The sequence below is a fragment of the Somniosus microcephalus genome, unplaced genomic scaffold (genome assembly GCF_052327205.1).
Source record: "Somniosus microcephalus isolate GS21.2 unplaced genomic scaffold, FLI_Smic_1.0 unresolved_chr3, whole genome shotgun sequence".
Lineage (NCBI taxonomy): Eukaryota > Metazoa > Chordata > Chondrichthyes > Squaliformes > Somniosidae > Somniosus > Somniosus microcephalus.
This window is the reverse complement of record NW_028225181.1, coordinates 70,195,700-70,209,644: the sequence shown is the minus strand read 5'-3', so window position 1 is coordinate 70,209,644 and position 13,945 is coordinate 70,195,700. Positions and strand designations below refer to the sequence as shown.

Below are 13,945 nucleotides of genomic sequence, written 5' to 3'. Positions count from 1 at the left end.
GTTAAAACCCACTGTGTGGAGGGAAGTTGAAAACAAACAGTTCCAGCATATGAATAACAAGACCACTCAGAGCTTCGAAATAGGACAACCAGTGTTAGCCCGGGACTATAAAAATGAGAAATGGCAATCTGGAACAATTCGGGCCAGACAAGGACCCCTGATGTACACGGTAGATATTGGTGAAAATGTAATACGGCGTCATGCTGACCAACTGGTAGAATCGAGAACAAGGGTTGAACCCATGGTTACGGCAGAGACAACCGTGGAAGAAGTTCGTGAACCTGAAGCATCTACCTCAGAAGTGAATGTACCTGATGATGATGCCCAATACATAAGAGACCAACTAGATGAGTCACCCCAGCAACGAGAATCAGAGACCCCTGAAAGGCGTTATCCAACTCGAACCAGGAGGCCTCCTCAGAGACTGAATCTTTGAACTGTTTTGCATGAAGTTGTATATATATATATATGTTATGTTAAATGGGGATATAACTGTTGAGCTAAAAAGGGAGGATTGTGGTGTATGTAACCTGTTCCACCTTAAGAGAACTACCTTAAGAGATGTACTACTTTCTCTTGGCTGCTGTATACTGTAATACCGGTGGTGACCACACCGGTATATAAGTGCTGTGCAAGGATTTGCTGGGCAGTTCAGCCCTGACCTTCGAATAGTAAAGACCTGTTACAAGTTATTCTTGTTGTCTGTGTCCAGTGATTGATCCTAAACATAACTGGGACACACAGACTCAACAGATACATACTGGAGCATTCGCGATGCTGAGGACGTCGTGGATAGCACATTTAGGGAGTTGGTCACACCGCAGGTGAAGGCTGCACAGGCAGGAAGAGAATGGGTGACCACCAGGCAGAGTAGTAGGTGCAGGCAGGTAGTGCAGGGGTCCCCTGTGACCATCCCCCTCTCAAACAGATATGCCGCTTTGGATATTGTTGGGGAGAATGGCTTATCAGGGTAAGGCAGCAGCAGCCAACTTCCTGGCACCGTGGGTGGTTCTGCTGCACAGGACGGGAGGAAAAAGTGGGAGAGCTATAGTAATAGGGGATTCTATTGTAAGGGGAACAGATAGGCGTTTCTGTGGCCACAAACGTGACTCCAGGATGGTTTGTTGCCTCCTGGTGCAAGGGTCAAGGATGTCTCCAGAGCGGCTGCAGAACATTTTGGAAGGGGAGGGTGAACAGCCAGTTGTCGTGGTGCATATAGGTACCAACGATATAGGTAAAAAACGGGATGAGGTCCTAAAAGATGAATATAGGGAGTTAGGAGGTAAATTTAAAAATAGGACCTCAAAGGTAGTAATCTCAGGATTGCTACCAGTGCCACGTGCTAGTCAGAGTAGCAATAGAAGGATATTTCAGATGAATACGTGGCTAGAGGAATGGTGCAAGGGGGAGGGATTCAAATTCCTGGGACATTGGAACTGGTTCTGGGGGAGGTGGGACCAGTACAAAACTGACAGTTTGCACCTGGGCAGGACCGGGACCGATGTCCTAGGGGGAGTGTTTGCTAGTGCTCTAGGGGAGCGTTTAAACTAAAATGGCAGGGGGTTGGGAACCTGAGCAGGGAGACAGGAAAGGGAAACAAGGATAGAAGCAAAAGACAGGAAGGAGAAAAACAAAGGTGGCAGTCTGAGAAATCAAGGGTTTAAATCAAATATGGCCACAGTAAATAATTCTAAAAGGTCTAAGAGCATTAAAAAAACAAGCCTGAAGGCTTTGTGTCTTAATCAAATCAAATCAACTTTTATTGTCATTGTTAGTGCACAAGTGCAGTACAACGAAATGTAGGCTTGCGGCTCCCGAGAGTGTACATTTAGATTAAGACATTTAAACATTCAACATACATTTGGCTTGTAATACATTAACATAACCATAATAAAGTGCATTGGCAGATGTGCAGGCTTTAGAGTTTATTTGTGGAGTTCAGTAGGATGACAGCCCTGGGAAAGAAGCTGTTCCTAAATCTGGTCGTACGGGTGTGAATGCATCTGTAGCATCTCCCAGATGGAAGGAGGGCGAACAGACTGGCTGGGGTGGGTAGGGTCTTTGATGATGGACCGTGACCTCCGTAAACAGCGTTTCTGGTATATGTGCTCTATGGTCGGTAGCCAGGTGCCGGTAATGCGTTGGGCAGTTTTGACTACCTGCTGCAGGGCTTTCCGGTCATTGTAGCTACAGCTGCCATACCATACTGTGATACAGTTCGTCAGGATGCTCTCTATTGTGCAGCGGTAAAAGTTAGAGGAGCAGGGGTGACAGGTTACATCCCTTCAGCCTCCTTAGGAAATATAGGCACTGCTGGGCCTTCTTCACCAGAGAGGTGGTATTGAGGTACCAAGAGAGGTCTTCCGTGATGTGGACTCCGAGGAACTTAATGCGAGGAGCATTCGAAATAAAGTGGATGAATTAGCTGCACAAATAGAGGTAAACAGATATGATACGATTGGGATTACGGAAACATGGCTCCAGGGTGACCAAGGCTGGGAACTCAACATCCAGGGGTATTCAATATTCAGGAAAGATAGGCAAAACGGAAAAGGAGGTGGGGTAGCATTGCTGGTTAAAGAGGGATTAACACAATTGTAAGGAAGGATATTAGCTCTGATGATGTGGAATCTGTATGGGTAGAATTGAGAAATACCAAGGGGCAGAAAACGTTAGTGGGAGTGGTATACAGAACCCCAAACAGTAATGCGGAGGTTGGAGATGGCAGTAATCAGTAAATTGGAGATGCGTGCAATAAGGGCACAGCAGTTATCATGGGTGACTTTAATCTACATATAGATTGGGCTAACCAAATTAGTAACAATACTGTGGAGGAGGAATTCCTGGAGTATATACGGGATGGTTTCCTGGATCAATATGTCGAGGAACCAACTAGAGAGTAGGACATCTTAGACAGGGTATTATGTAATGAGAGGATTAATTAGCAATCTTGTTGTGCGAGGCCCCTTGGGTCGGAGCGATCATAATATGATCGAATTCTTCATTAAGATGCCATGGTGTGGAGATGCCGGAGTTGGACTGGGGTGGACAAATGTAAGAAATCACACAACACCAGGTTATAGTCCAACAGCTTTATTTGAAATCACAAGCTTTCGGAGCGCTGCTCCTTCTTCAGGTGAAGTGGAGAAATGCATAAAGACACAGCTTATATAGTCAGAGAATCATGTCAGATGTTTACAGGTAACCTTTCCAACTGCCATTTATCACACCTCGGCAGAGAGATAATCACAGCAGTCAAAGGTGTGAATGGTGTCCAAACAGGTCAGTCCCACTCCCCGCCCTTTCCCCATAACCTTGCAAATGTCTTTACTTCAGGCACTTATCCAATTCCCTTTTGAAAGCCGTGATTGAATCTGCCTCCACCTCCCTCTCAGGCAGTGCATTCCAGATCCTAACCACTCGCTGAGTAAAGAAGTTTTTCCTCATGTCGCCTTTGGTTCTTCTGCCAATCACCTTAAATCTGTGTCCTCCGGTTCTCGACCCTTCCACCAAACAGTTTCTCTCAATCTACTCTGTCCTGACCCCTCGTGATTTTGAACACCTCTATCAAATCTCCTCCCAACCTTCTCTGCTCTAAGGAGAACAACCTCAGCTTCTCCAGTCTATCCATGTAACTGAAGTCCCTCATCCCTGGAACCATTCTTGTAAATCTTTTCTGCACCATCTCTACGGCCTTCACATCCTTCATAAAGTGCGGGGCCCAGAATTGGACACAATACTCCAGTTGAGGCCGAACCAGTGTTTTATAAAGGTTCATCATAACTTCCTTGCTTTTGGACTCTATGCCTCTATTTATTAAGCCCAGGATCCCGCACGCTTTTTTAACCACTTGCTCAACCTGCCCTGCCTCCTTCAATGATTTGTGCACACATACCCCCAGGTCTCTCTGTTCATGCACACATTTTAGAGTTATACCCTTTAGTTTATATTGCCTCTCCTCATTCTTCCTACCAAAATGTATCACTTCACACTTTTCTGCGTTAAATTTGATCTCCCATGTGTCCGCCCATTCCACCAGCATGTCTATGTCCTCTTGAAGTCTATCACTATCCTCCTCACTGTTCACTATACTTCCAAGTTTTGTGTCATCTGCATATTTTGAAACTGCCCTCTACACCCAAGTCTAAATCATTAATATATATCAAGAAAAGCAGTGGTCCTAGTACCGACCCCTGGGGAACACCACTGTAGACCTTCCTCCAGTCTGGAAAAACAACCGTTCACCACTACTCTCTGTTTTCTGTCACTTTGCCAATTTCGTATCCATGCTGCCACTGTCCCTTTTATTCCATGCCCTTCAACTTTGCTGGCAAGCCTGTTATGTGGCACTTGTCGAACGCCTTTTGGAAATCCATGTACACCATGTCTACCGCGTTCCCTTCATCAATCAACCCTCTGTTACCTCATCAAAAAACTCGATCAGAATCAGAGCAGCTGGGCCCGGCGGACGTGCAGCCAGGGCCCCGACACCAGGAAACCCAGGGTGCAGCGCCTCCCCCATCCGAGCCACCGCTTCCCGGTTTCTTCAGCCGGTTCCACTGAGTCCGACTCGGGGAAAAGGACAGGAGCCAGGCTCCCAGAATGGCCCGCGGCCCCGGGGAGCATGCGCACTCTCAGCGGGTAAATCAGTGCATTGGATAGAGTGGTTTCTGGGGCGCGGGGAATTGTGGGTGCTGCGGCCGCCATTAGTCAGCAGCTGTCGGGAAGAGATTTATTGCAGGCTGGCGGAAGGTAGGTCCCTGGCCGCCTGTGTAGGTCTGTTTGTTGCTTCAGTTTGAGCTGGAGTGGAGATTGTGGAGAAGCTGCTGGGTTTAACCCCCAGTACTTCTGAGCCCAGGAGGACCCAACAATTTCCAATGTGAGACTGTCAAGGGAGGTGGATTTTGGGGGAGATTAGGTTGTTACACAGACACTGTCCGCACAATGTAAAAGAGTATTGTTTTAGGAAGAAGTATTTCTGTACAGGCTTTTAATCCATTTTACATATACAGATTTCTTTTAATTCATTCTTGCAATGTGGGTGTCGCTCGCAAGAGCACCAAATATTGCCAATCCCCAGTTGCCGATTGAGAAAGGGGTGGTGAGTCGCCGCCTTGAACCGCTGCAGTCCGTGTGGTGAAGGTACTCCCACAATGTTGTTTGGTAAGGAGTTCCAGGATTTTGACCCAGTAATGATGAATATGTCTAAGTCAGGATGATGTGTGACTTGGAGGGGAACTTGGAGGTGATGGTGCTCCCATGCACCTTCTGCCCTTGTCCTAGGTGCTGGAGGTTGTGGGTTTGGGAGGTTCTGTCAAAGTTCTGGTCGAATTGCAGATGTATAAAGCTCCTTTCCTTTGCCCCCTCCCACCTCTCTCTCTCTCTCCTCCCATAGAGGCCAGCGTTGTGTGTAGGCCCAGACCAGGTGGCAGATTCCCTTCCCTGAAGGACATTAGTGAACCAGTTGGGTTTTTATGACAATCCGGCAGCTTTCATGGTCACTTTTTTTTAGTGCCAGCCTCACAATTGACCAGATTCATTGAGCTCAATTTCACAACCTGCCTTTGTTTTCTTGTGGGTTGTCTCTCACGCTCCCTGTTTTAAATTAATTTTACAGGGCACTGGAAGGGGACGATTTGCAGACTGGAAACTCAAACCAAACATCACTTCAAGATATGACAGAGTCACTCGACTCATCAGATCTGAATATCAACGGCCTCTGAACATGGAAGCAAAAAGCACCGTTCACAGCGGGGAGAAACCGTACACGTGTTCTGTGTGTGGACGAGGCTTCAGCCAACCCTCTGGCCTATCGAGACACAAGCGCATTCACACCGGGGAGAGGCCATTCACCTGCTCTGAGTGTGGGAAGGGATTCACTCAGTCAGGCACCCTACTGGGACACCAGCGAGTTCACACCGGGGAGAGGCCGTTCACCTGCGCTGTCTGTGGGAAGGGATTCACTCAGTCAGCCACCCTACTGAGACACCAGCGAGTTCACACTGGCGAGAGACCGTTCACCTGCTCTGAGTGTGGGAAGGAATTCACTCGGTCATCTGACCTGCAGACACACCAGCACACTCACACTGGGGAGAGACCGTTCACCTGCCCTGTGTGTGGGAAGGGATTCACTCAGTCAGCCACCCTACTGAGACACCAGCGAGTTCACACTGGGGAGAGGCCATTCACCTGCTCCGTGTGTGGGAAGGGATTCACTCAGTCATCCAACCTGCTGACACACCAACGAGTTCACACTGACGAGAGACCTTTTAAATGCTCGGACTGTGGGAAGTGCTATAAAAGTTCCTGGGAACTGACATGCCATCAACGTGTTCACACTGACGAGAGACGGCTCAGGTGCTCTCACTGCGGGACTGGGTTCAGGCAGTCATCTGAGCTCACTATACACCAGCGCACTCACACTGGGGAGAGGCCGTTCACCTGCTCCGTGTGTGGGAAGGGATTCACTCAGTCATCCAACCTGCTGAGACACCAGCGCGTTCACACTGGGGAGAGGCCATTCACCTGCTCTGAGTGTGGGAAGGGATTCACTGAGTCATCCCACCTGCTGAGACACCAGCGAGTTCACACTGACGAGAGACCTTTCAGGTGCTCTCACTGTGGCACTGGGTTCAGGCGAGCATCTGACCTCCTTGTACACCAGCGCACTCACACTGGGGAGAGGCCGTTCACCTGCTCCGTGTGTGGGAAGGGATTCACTCAGTCATCCAACCTGCTGAAACACCAGCGAGTTCACAAGTGACTGCAGGGGGTGGATTCTGCTGTTGCTGCTGTTAATCACATCCAGGACTGAACCATGTTCATTCTGACATTGGGGATTGTTTCTGCTGATAATAACTCTGGGAACTGGGCTGGAGTTTAATATTCTGGATATTATGTTCAATAAATCAACTTTCTTTTAAACACATTGTTGTAGATTTTTGTCTTTCCCACCTGAGTGTTTAGCATCACCTGGCTGGAGCTCAAAGTACAATCTGGGGGAGGATCATACGACGGGAACAGAACTCCAGCCTGGACACAGTCCTTCAGGGCCACACTGAGAGGGGCAAACGGCGCTTTGGTCTTTCTTCTCTCTCTTCACTGACAGCAAAGTCCCCATGAGGGTTAATCTCGAGCTGTGTGAGAAATGTGTCCCAGCCACTCTCTGCCATGGTTCAGAGCTCCTAGGCACGGAACAGAAGGCTCCTTTAGGAATGTACCCCAGTGCTTTTTTTAATGGCCTTATTAACATGTGTCGCTACTTTTAGTGATTTGTGTATCTGTGTCCCTGGATCCCTCTGCTCCTCTAGCCCATTTAGACTCTTAGGGGGAAATTCGGTGGCACCCCCTTTGGGTCACTAACGTCACCGGGGCTAATTTTAGCCCCCCGAAAATGTTAGCGCCCCTGTGCATTAAATTCAGTGGTAGCACCGGAGGCAGGGTGCTACTGGAAGCGCTCCCCTCCCTCTTGAGGCGCTACCAGTGAATTTCACGGCACTTCGTGTAACAGCGCCACGCCCGTCGGCACATAGCACCGCGTCATAGCAGACCTCCCTCCCTGATTAACGGGGAGGAGCCTAGCACTGTGCACACTGGGGCCCTGCTGGACCACCAGGGAGCGAGGTGTCAGATCAAGAAGAGCGCCGGGCTGTGCGATCGCGGCCGACACCCCGAAGAAGAAAGGGGAAGGGGGCAGGTGCTGGCAGTCAGCCAAAATAAAAAGTTGCCACCCGACAACAGCCCTTTAAGTGGCATCGCCGCAGCTGTAGAAACGACCCCTGACCCTGTCGGACATATCGGCCGGCGATAGGTCAGCGGTCGCAACCGAAGGTTGCAGCCGGGGTGCTGCGCGTGGTGATGAGGTCATTGCCGGCGGTGCAGTTCCGCGGGGCGCTAGCGGCTACCGCCGCCACTAACCTCCCGCTGAATATCGTGGGAGGCACAAAGCAACCCAATTTCACCCCCTTGTCCAAGTAGTGAGTGGCCTCCTTATTCTTCCCAACAATACACACCACCTCACACTGACCTACAGTGAAATTCATTAACACACCACCTCACACTGATCTATAGTGAAATTCATTAACACACCACCTCACTGATCTATAGTGAAATTCATTAACACACCACCTCACACTGATCTATAGTGAAATTAATTAACACACCACCTCACCCTGAGCTATAGTGAAATTCATTAACACACCACTTCACACTGATCTATAGTGACATTCATTAACACACCACCTCACTGATCTATAGTGAAATTCATTAACACACCACCTCACACTGATCTATAGTGACATTCATTAACACACCACCTCACCCTGGTCTACAGCGAAATTCATTAACACACCGCCTCACATTCTGGAGGGGGAGGGTGAACAGCCAATGGTCGTGGTCCACATTGGTACCAACGACATAGGTAAAAAGAGGGATGAGGTCCTGCATCAAGAATTTAGGGAGCTAGGTAACAGATTAAAGAGCAGGACCTCAAAGGTTGTAATCTCTGGATTACTCCCAGTGCCACGTGCTAGTAAGTATAGGAATGGGAGGATAGAGCAGATGAATGCGTGGCTAAAGAGTTGGTGTAGGGGGGAGGGTTTTACTTTCCTGGATCACTGGGCCTGCTTCTGGGAAAGGTGGGACTTGTACAAGTCGGACGGGTTGCACCTGAACCAGAGCGGGACAAATATCCTTGCGGGGAGGTTTGCTAGCACTGTTGGGGGGGGTTTAAACTAACTTGGCAGGGGGATGGGATACAGAGGGGAGCTGAAATAGGGGGGGATGTGCTGCCAATTATAGAGAAAAAAACAAGTCAGCTTGGTAGACAGGGCAAATATATAAGGGCAAGGCTGGATGGCATCTATTTTAATGCAAGGAGTCTTGCGAATAAGGTGGATGAACTGAAGGTGTTGATAAACACATGGGAGTATGATATTGTTGCTATCACGGAGACATGGTTGAGGGAAGGGCAAGACTGGCAGCTCAATATTCCGGGGTACAGAATCTTCAGGCGAGACAGAGGGGGAGGTATAAGAGGAGGGGGTGTCGCAATATTAATTAAGGAGTCAATTACTGCAGTAAGGAGGGATGATATATTAGCAGGGTCCTCTAATGAGGCCATATGGGTGGAGCTTAAAAACAAAAAGGGGGCAAGCACTTTGCTGGGAGTGTACTATAGGCCTCCAAACAGTCAGGGGGAGATAGAGGAACAGATATGTAGGCAAATCTCAGAGAAATGTGCAAATAATAGGGTAATAATAATGGGGGATTTCAACTTCCCCAATATTAACTGGGATAGTCAGAGTGTGAAAGGCTCAGAGGGTGTAGAATTCTTAAAGTGCATCCAGGAGAGCTTTTTGAGCCAGCATGTAGAAAGTCCGACAAGAGAGGGGGCGGTACTGGACCTAATTCTAGGGAATGTGGCCGGCCAAGTGGAAAAAGTGCTAGTAGGTGAGCACTTTGGTGATAGTGACCATAATATGGTAAGATTTAAGGTGGCCATGGAAAAGGACAGGGATGGGCCGGAAATAAAGGTTCTAAATTGGGGGAAGGCCGATTTTAATAGGATAAGGCAGGATCTGGCCAAAATGGACTGGGATCAGCTACTTGTAGGAAAATCCGCATCGGAGCAATGGGAGGCTTTCAGAAGGGAGATTGAGATCATACAATGGCAACATGTTCCCGTAAAGGTCAAGGGTGGTTCCAAAAACCACAGGGAACCTTGGATGTCAGGGGATATACGAGAATGGATTAGGAAAAAAAGGAGGGCTTTTGGTAGATACAAAAGGCTAAAGACGGAGGAAGCCCTAGAGGAGTACAAAAAGTGCAGGGGGATACTTAAAAAAGAAATTAGGAGATCAAGGAGGGGCCATGAAATAACACTGGCAAGCAAAATAAAGGAAAATCCGAAGATGTTTTATAAGTATATTAAGGGTAAGAGGATAACTAGGGAAAAAATAGGGCCCATTAGGGACAAAAGTGGCAATCTGTGTGTGGAGCCGGAAGATGTAGGAGGGGTTCTAAATGAATTTTTTGCATCTGTTTTCACTATGGAGAAGGACGATGTAGACATAGAAATAGGGCGGGGGGACTGTGATATGCTCGAACATATTAACATCGAGCGGGAGGAGGTATTGGCGGTTTTAGCTGGCCTAAAAATGGATAAATCCCCAGGCCCGGATGAAATGTATCCCAGGCTGCTGTGTGAGGCAAAGGAGGAGATTGCGGGGGCTCTAACACATATATTCAGGACCTCTCTGGCCACAGGGGATGTGCCAGAGGACTGGAGAACCGCTAATGTAGTACCATTATTCAAGAAGGGTAGTAGGGAAAAACCGGGGAACTACAGGCCAGTGAGCCTAACATCAGTGGTAGGAAAATTATTGGAAAAAATCCTGAGGGACAAAATTTGTCTCCACTTGGAGAGGCAAGGATTAATCAGGGATAGTCAACATGGCTTTGTCAAGGGAAGATCATGTCTGACTAATTTGATTGAATTTTTTGAGGGGGTGACTAGGTGTGTGGATGAGGGTAACGCAGTGGATGTGGTATACATGGATTTCAGTAAGGCCTTCGATAAAGTCCCGCACAGGAGACTGGTCAAGAAGGTAAGAGCCCATGGAATCCAGGGTGCCTTGGCACATTGGATACAAAACTGGCTTAGTGGCAGAAGGCAGAGGGAGATGGTCGAAGGTTGTTTTTGTGACTGGAAGCCTGTGGCCAGTGGGGTACCACAGGGATCGGTGCTGGGTCCCTTGCTGTTTGTGGTCTACATTAATGACTTGGATATAAATGTAAAGGGTATGATCAGTAAGTTCGCGGATGATACAAAAATTGGTAGGGTGGTAAATAGCGAGGAGGGTAGCCTCAGTCTGCAGGACGATATAGATGGGTTGGTCAGATGGGCGGAACAGTGGCAAATGGAATTTAACCCGGAAAAGTGCGAGGTGATGCACTTTGGGGGGACTAACAAGGCAAAGGAATACACAATGAATGGAAAGACCCTAGGCAAGACGGAGGGTCAGAGGGATCTGGGTGTGCAAGTACACAGATCCCTGAAGGCGGCGGAACAGGTGGATAAGGTGGTAAAAAAGGCATATGGGATACTTGCCTTCATTAGCTGAGGCATTGAATATAAGAGCAAGGAGGTTATGATGGAGCTGTATAAAACACTGGTTAGGCCACAGCTGGAATATTGTGTGCAGTTCTGGTCGCCACACTACAGGAAGGATGTGATCGCTTTAGAGAGGGTGCAGAGGAGGTTCACCAGGATGTTACCAGGGCTGGAGCGCTTCAGCTATGAAGAGAGACTGGGCAGGTTGGGTTTGTTTTCCTTGGAGCTGAGGAGGCTGAGGGGGGACATGATTGAGGTGTACAAAATTATGAGGGGCTTAGATAGGATGGATGCTGAGGAGCTTTTTCCCTTAGTAGAGGGGTCAATAACTAGGGGGCATAGATTCAAGGTAAAGGGCGGGAGGTTTAGAGGGGATTTGAGAAAGAACTTTTTCACCCAGAGGGTGGTTGGAGTCTGGAACTCACTGCCTGAAAGGGTTGTGGAGGCAGAAACCCTCACAACATTTAAGAAGCATTTGGATGTGCACTTGAAATGCCATAGCATACAAGGCTACGGGCCAAATGCTGGAATATGGGATTAGATTAGACAGGGCTTGATGGCCGGCGCGGACACGATGGGCCAAAGGGCCTCTATCCGTGCTGTATTACTCTATGACTCTATGACTCTATGACTCTATAGTGAAATTCATTAACACACACCCTCACACTGATCTACAGTGAAATTCATTTGCCAATTACACGCCCATTCTGAAATTTATTAATGTCTTCTGGCATTTTGTCTTCCTCAGTATTAACTCTACCTCCCAATTTGGTGTTATCGACAAACTTTAAAATTGTACTTCTGATTCCCGAGTCCAAATCGTTTATGAACAACAGTGATCCCAGCACCGATCCCTGTGGAACACCACTTCCCACCTTTTGCCAGTCTGAGTAGCTACTCCCAACCTCCAGTCTCTGTTTTCTGTTTTGTGACCAGCTTGCTATCCAAAAACAGTTTGTAAGATTGACAAGATGACCAAGGTCAGGCCGTGTGGAGTGAAGAGCCAGGCAGCAGAATGGATGAAAAGCTGGCTACAAAACAGAAATCAGAGGGTTGGAGTTAAGGGACGTTTGTTGCGATCTTTCCATCCATTCTGCTGCCTGGCCCTTGACTCTACACGGCCTGACCGTGGTCATCTTGTAGACCGTACATACTGCAGACACAGTGCACCAGTAGTGGAGGGGGTGGATATTGAGTCCTGTGGCAGGGGCGCCCCTGACAGGGTTACAGACCCTTCAGCCACTGGAGAGACATGGAGCGCTGAGCTCGGCAGCATTAGTCCTGTTTTGCATCCTCCCTCCACCCATCTCTCACCTGCTGCTTCACCCACAGTCGCCACCGCCACCCGCGCATGCTCAGCTCACACTGCCCGGGTGATTGACGGGAGCTCCGGACCAATAGAAAGAGCGGGGCGGGGCTGGAGGACCGAGCGGGCGGCGAGTCCTCCAACCAATCGGAGTGTGAGGGGCAGGGCTTGCGGCACCCAGTGGGCGAGGCTCAGCCTGGAGCTCCCTCATTGGCTGAAACTCTGCATCATTTTCAAACCTGATTTCTCTCAAACTCCAGGAGAAAACTGGCCCTTTCTGTTGTGGCTTTAAACAGATGAAACCCCGTGGTGTGGAGCAAACATCGCAACATTTGGTAGTGAAATGGATTCATTCAGGACAGACAGCAGGGATTATTTCAGGAAATAACACAGTGTAGTGAGGGAGGAAATGCAGTGGATGTTGTGTAGATGGATTGTCAAAAGGTGTTTGATAAGGTGCTGGACAGGAGGCTTGTTGATCAAATTAAGGCTCACGGTATTAAAGGGAGGGGGCAGCGTGGATAGGAAGTTGGGTAAAGGGCAGAAAACAGAGAGTAGTGGTTAATGGCTGTTCTTCAGACTGGAGGGATGTAAACAGCGGTGTCCCCCAGGATCAGTGTTGGCACCATTGCTCTTCTCAATATAACTGAATGAGCTGGTCTTGTGTTTATGGGGCACAAGGTCAAATTCACCAGATGAGGCTGAAATAGGGAGCATGGCCACCTGTGAAGAGGACTGTAATTGACTTCAGTGTGAATACACAGGTTTGTATATGGGGCGGGTAGATGTCAAATTAAATTTCATGCTAAGAAATAGGAGTTCATAAGAACATAAGAACGTAAGATGCAGGAGAAGGTCATGTGGCCCTTCGAGCCTGCTCCGCCATTCAATAAGATCATGGCTGATCTGATCTTGGCCTCAACTCCACTTCCCTGCCTGCTCCCCAGAACCCTCGACTCCCTTATCGTTAAAAAATCTGTCTATTTCCACCTTAAACACACTCAATGACCCAGCCTCCACAGCTCTCTGGGGAAGAGAATTCCAAAGATTCACGACCCTCTGAGAGAAGAAATTCCTCCTCATTTCCGATTTAAAAGGGTGCCCCCTTATTTTGAAATTATGCCCCCTAGTTCTAGATTCCCCCACGAGGGGAAACATCCTCTCAGCATCTACCCTGTCAAGCCCCTTCAGAATCTTGCATGTTTCAATAAGATCACCTCTCATTCTTCTAAACTCCAATGAGTATAGGCCCAACCTGCTCAACCTTTCCTCATAAGACAACCCTTTCATCTCCAGAATTAACCTACTGAACCTTCTCTGAACTGCCTCCAATGCAAGTATACCCTTCCTTAAATAAGGAGACCAAAAATATATGCAGTAAGGCAGGATCTGGCCAAAGTGGATTGGGATAAGCTATTTGAAGGAAAATCCACATCAGAGCAGTGGGAGTCTTTCAGAAAGGAAATAGAGAGAGTACAACGCCAACATGCTCCCGTAACGGTCAAGGGTGGGACCAACATGCACAG

The 13,945-nt window shown here is 48.4% G+C and overlaps 2 protein-coding genes across 2 annotated transcripts in view; both read left to right on the top strand.

The window, feature by feature from the left end:
- Positions 1-6,924, top strand: part of LOC147091921 (uncharacterized) — a 113,774-nt gene extending 106,850 nt beyond the window's left edge. The window contains exon 4 of the mRNA XM_085976639.1: positions 5,618-6,924. Within this exon, the coding sequence (XP_085832765.1) occupies positions 5,618-6,763 (1,146 nt within the window). The 3' untranslated portion in view covers positions 6,764-6,924. The remainder of the gene's footprint in view (positions 1-5,617) is intronic.
- LOC147091915 (uncharacterized) overlaps positions 1-13,945 on the top strand; it is a 290,506-nt gene that overhangs the window by 7,135 nt on the left and 269,426 nt on the right. The gene's annotated exons all lie outside the window — the stretch shown is intronic.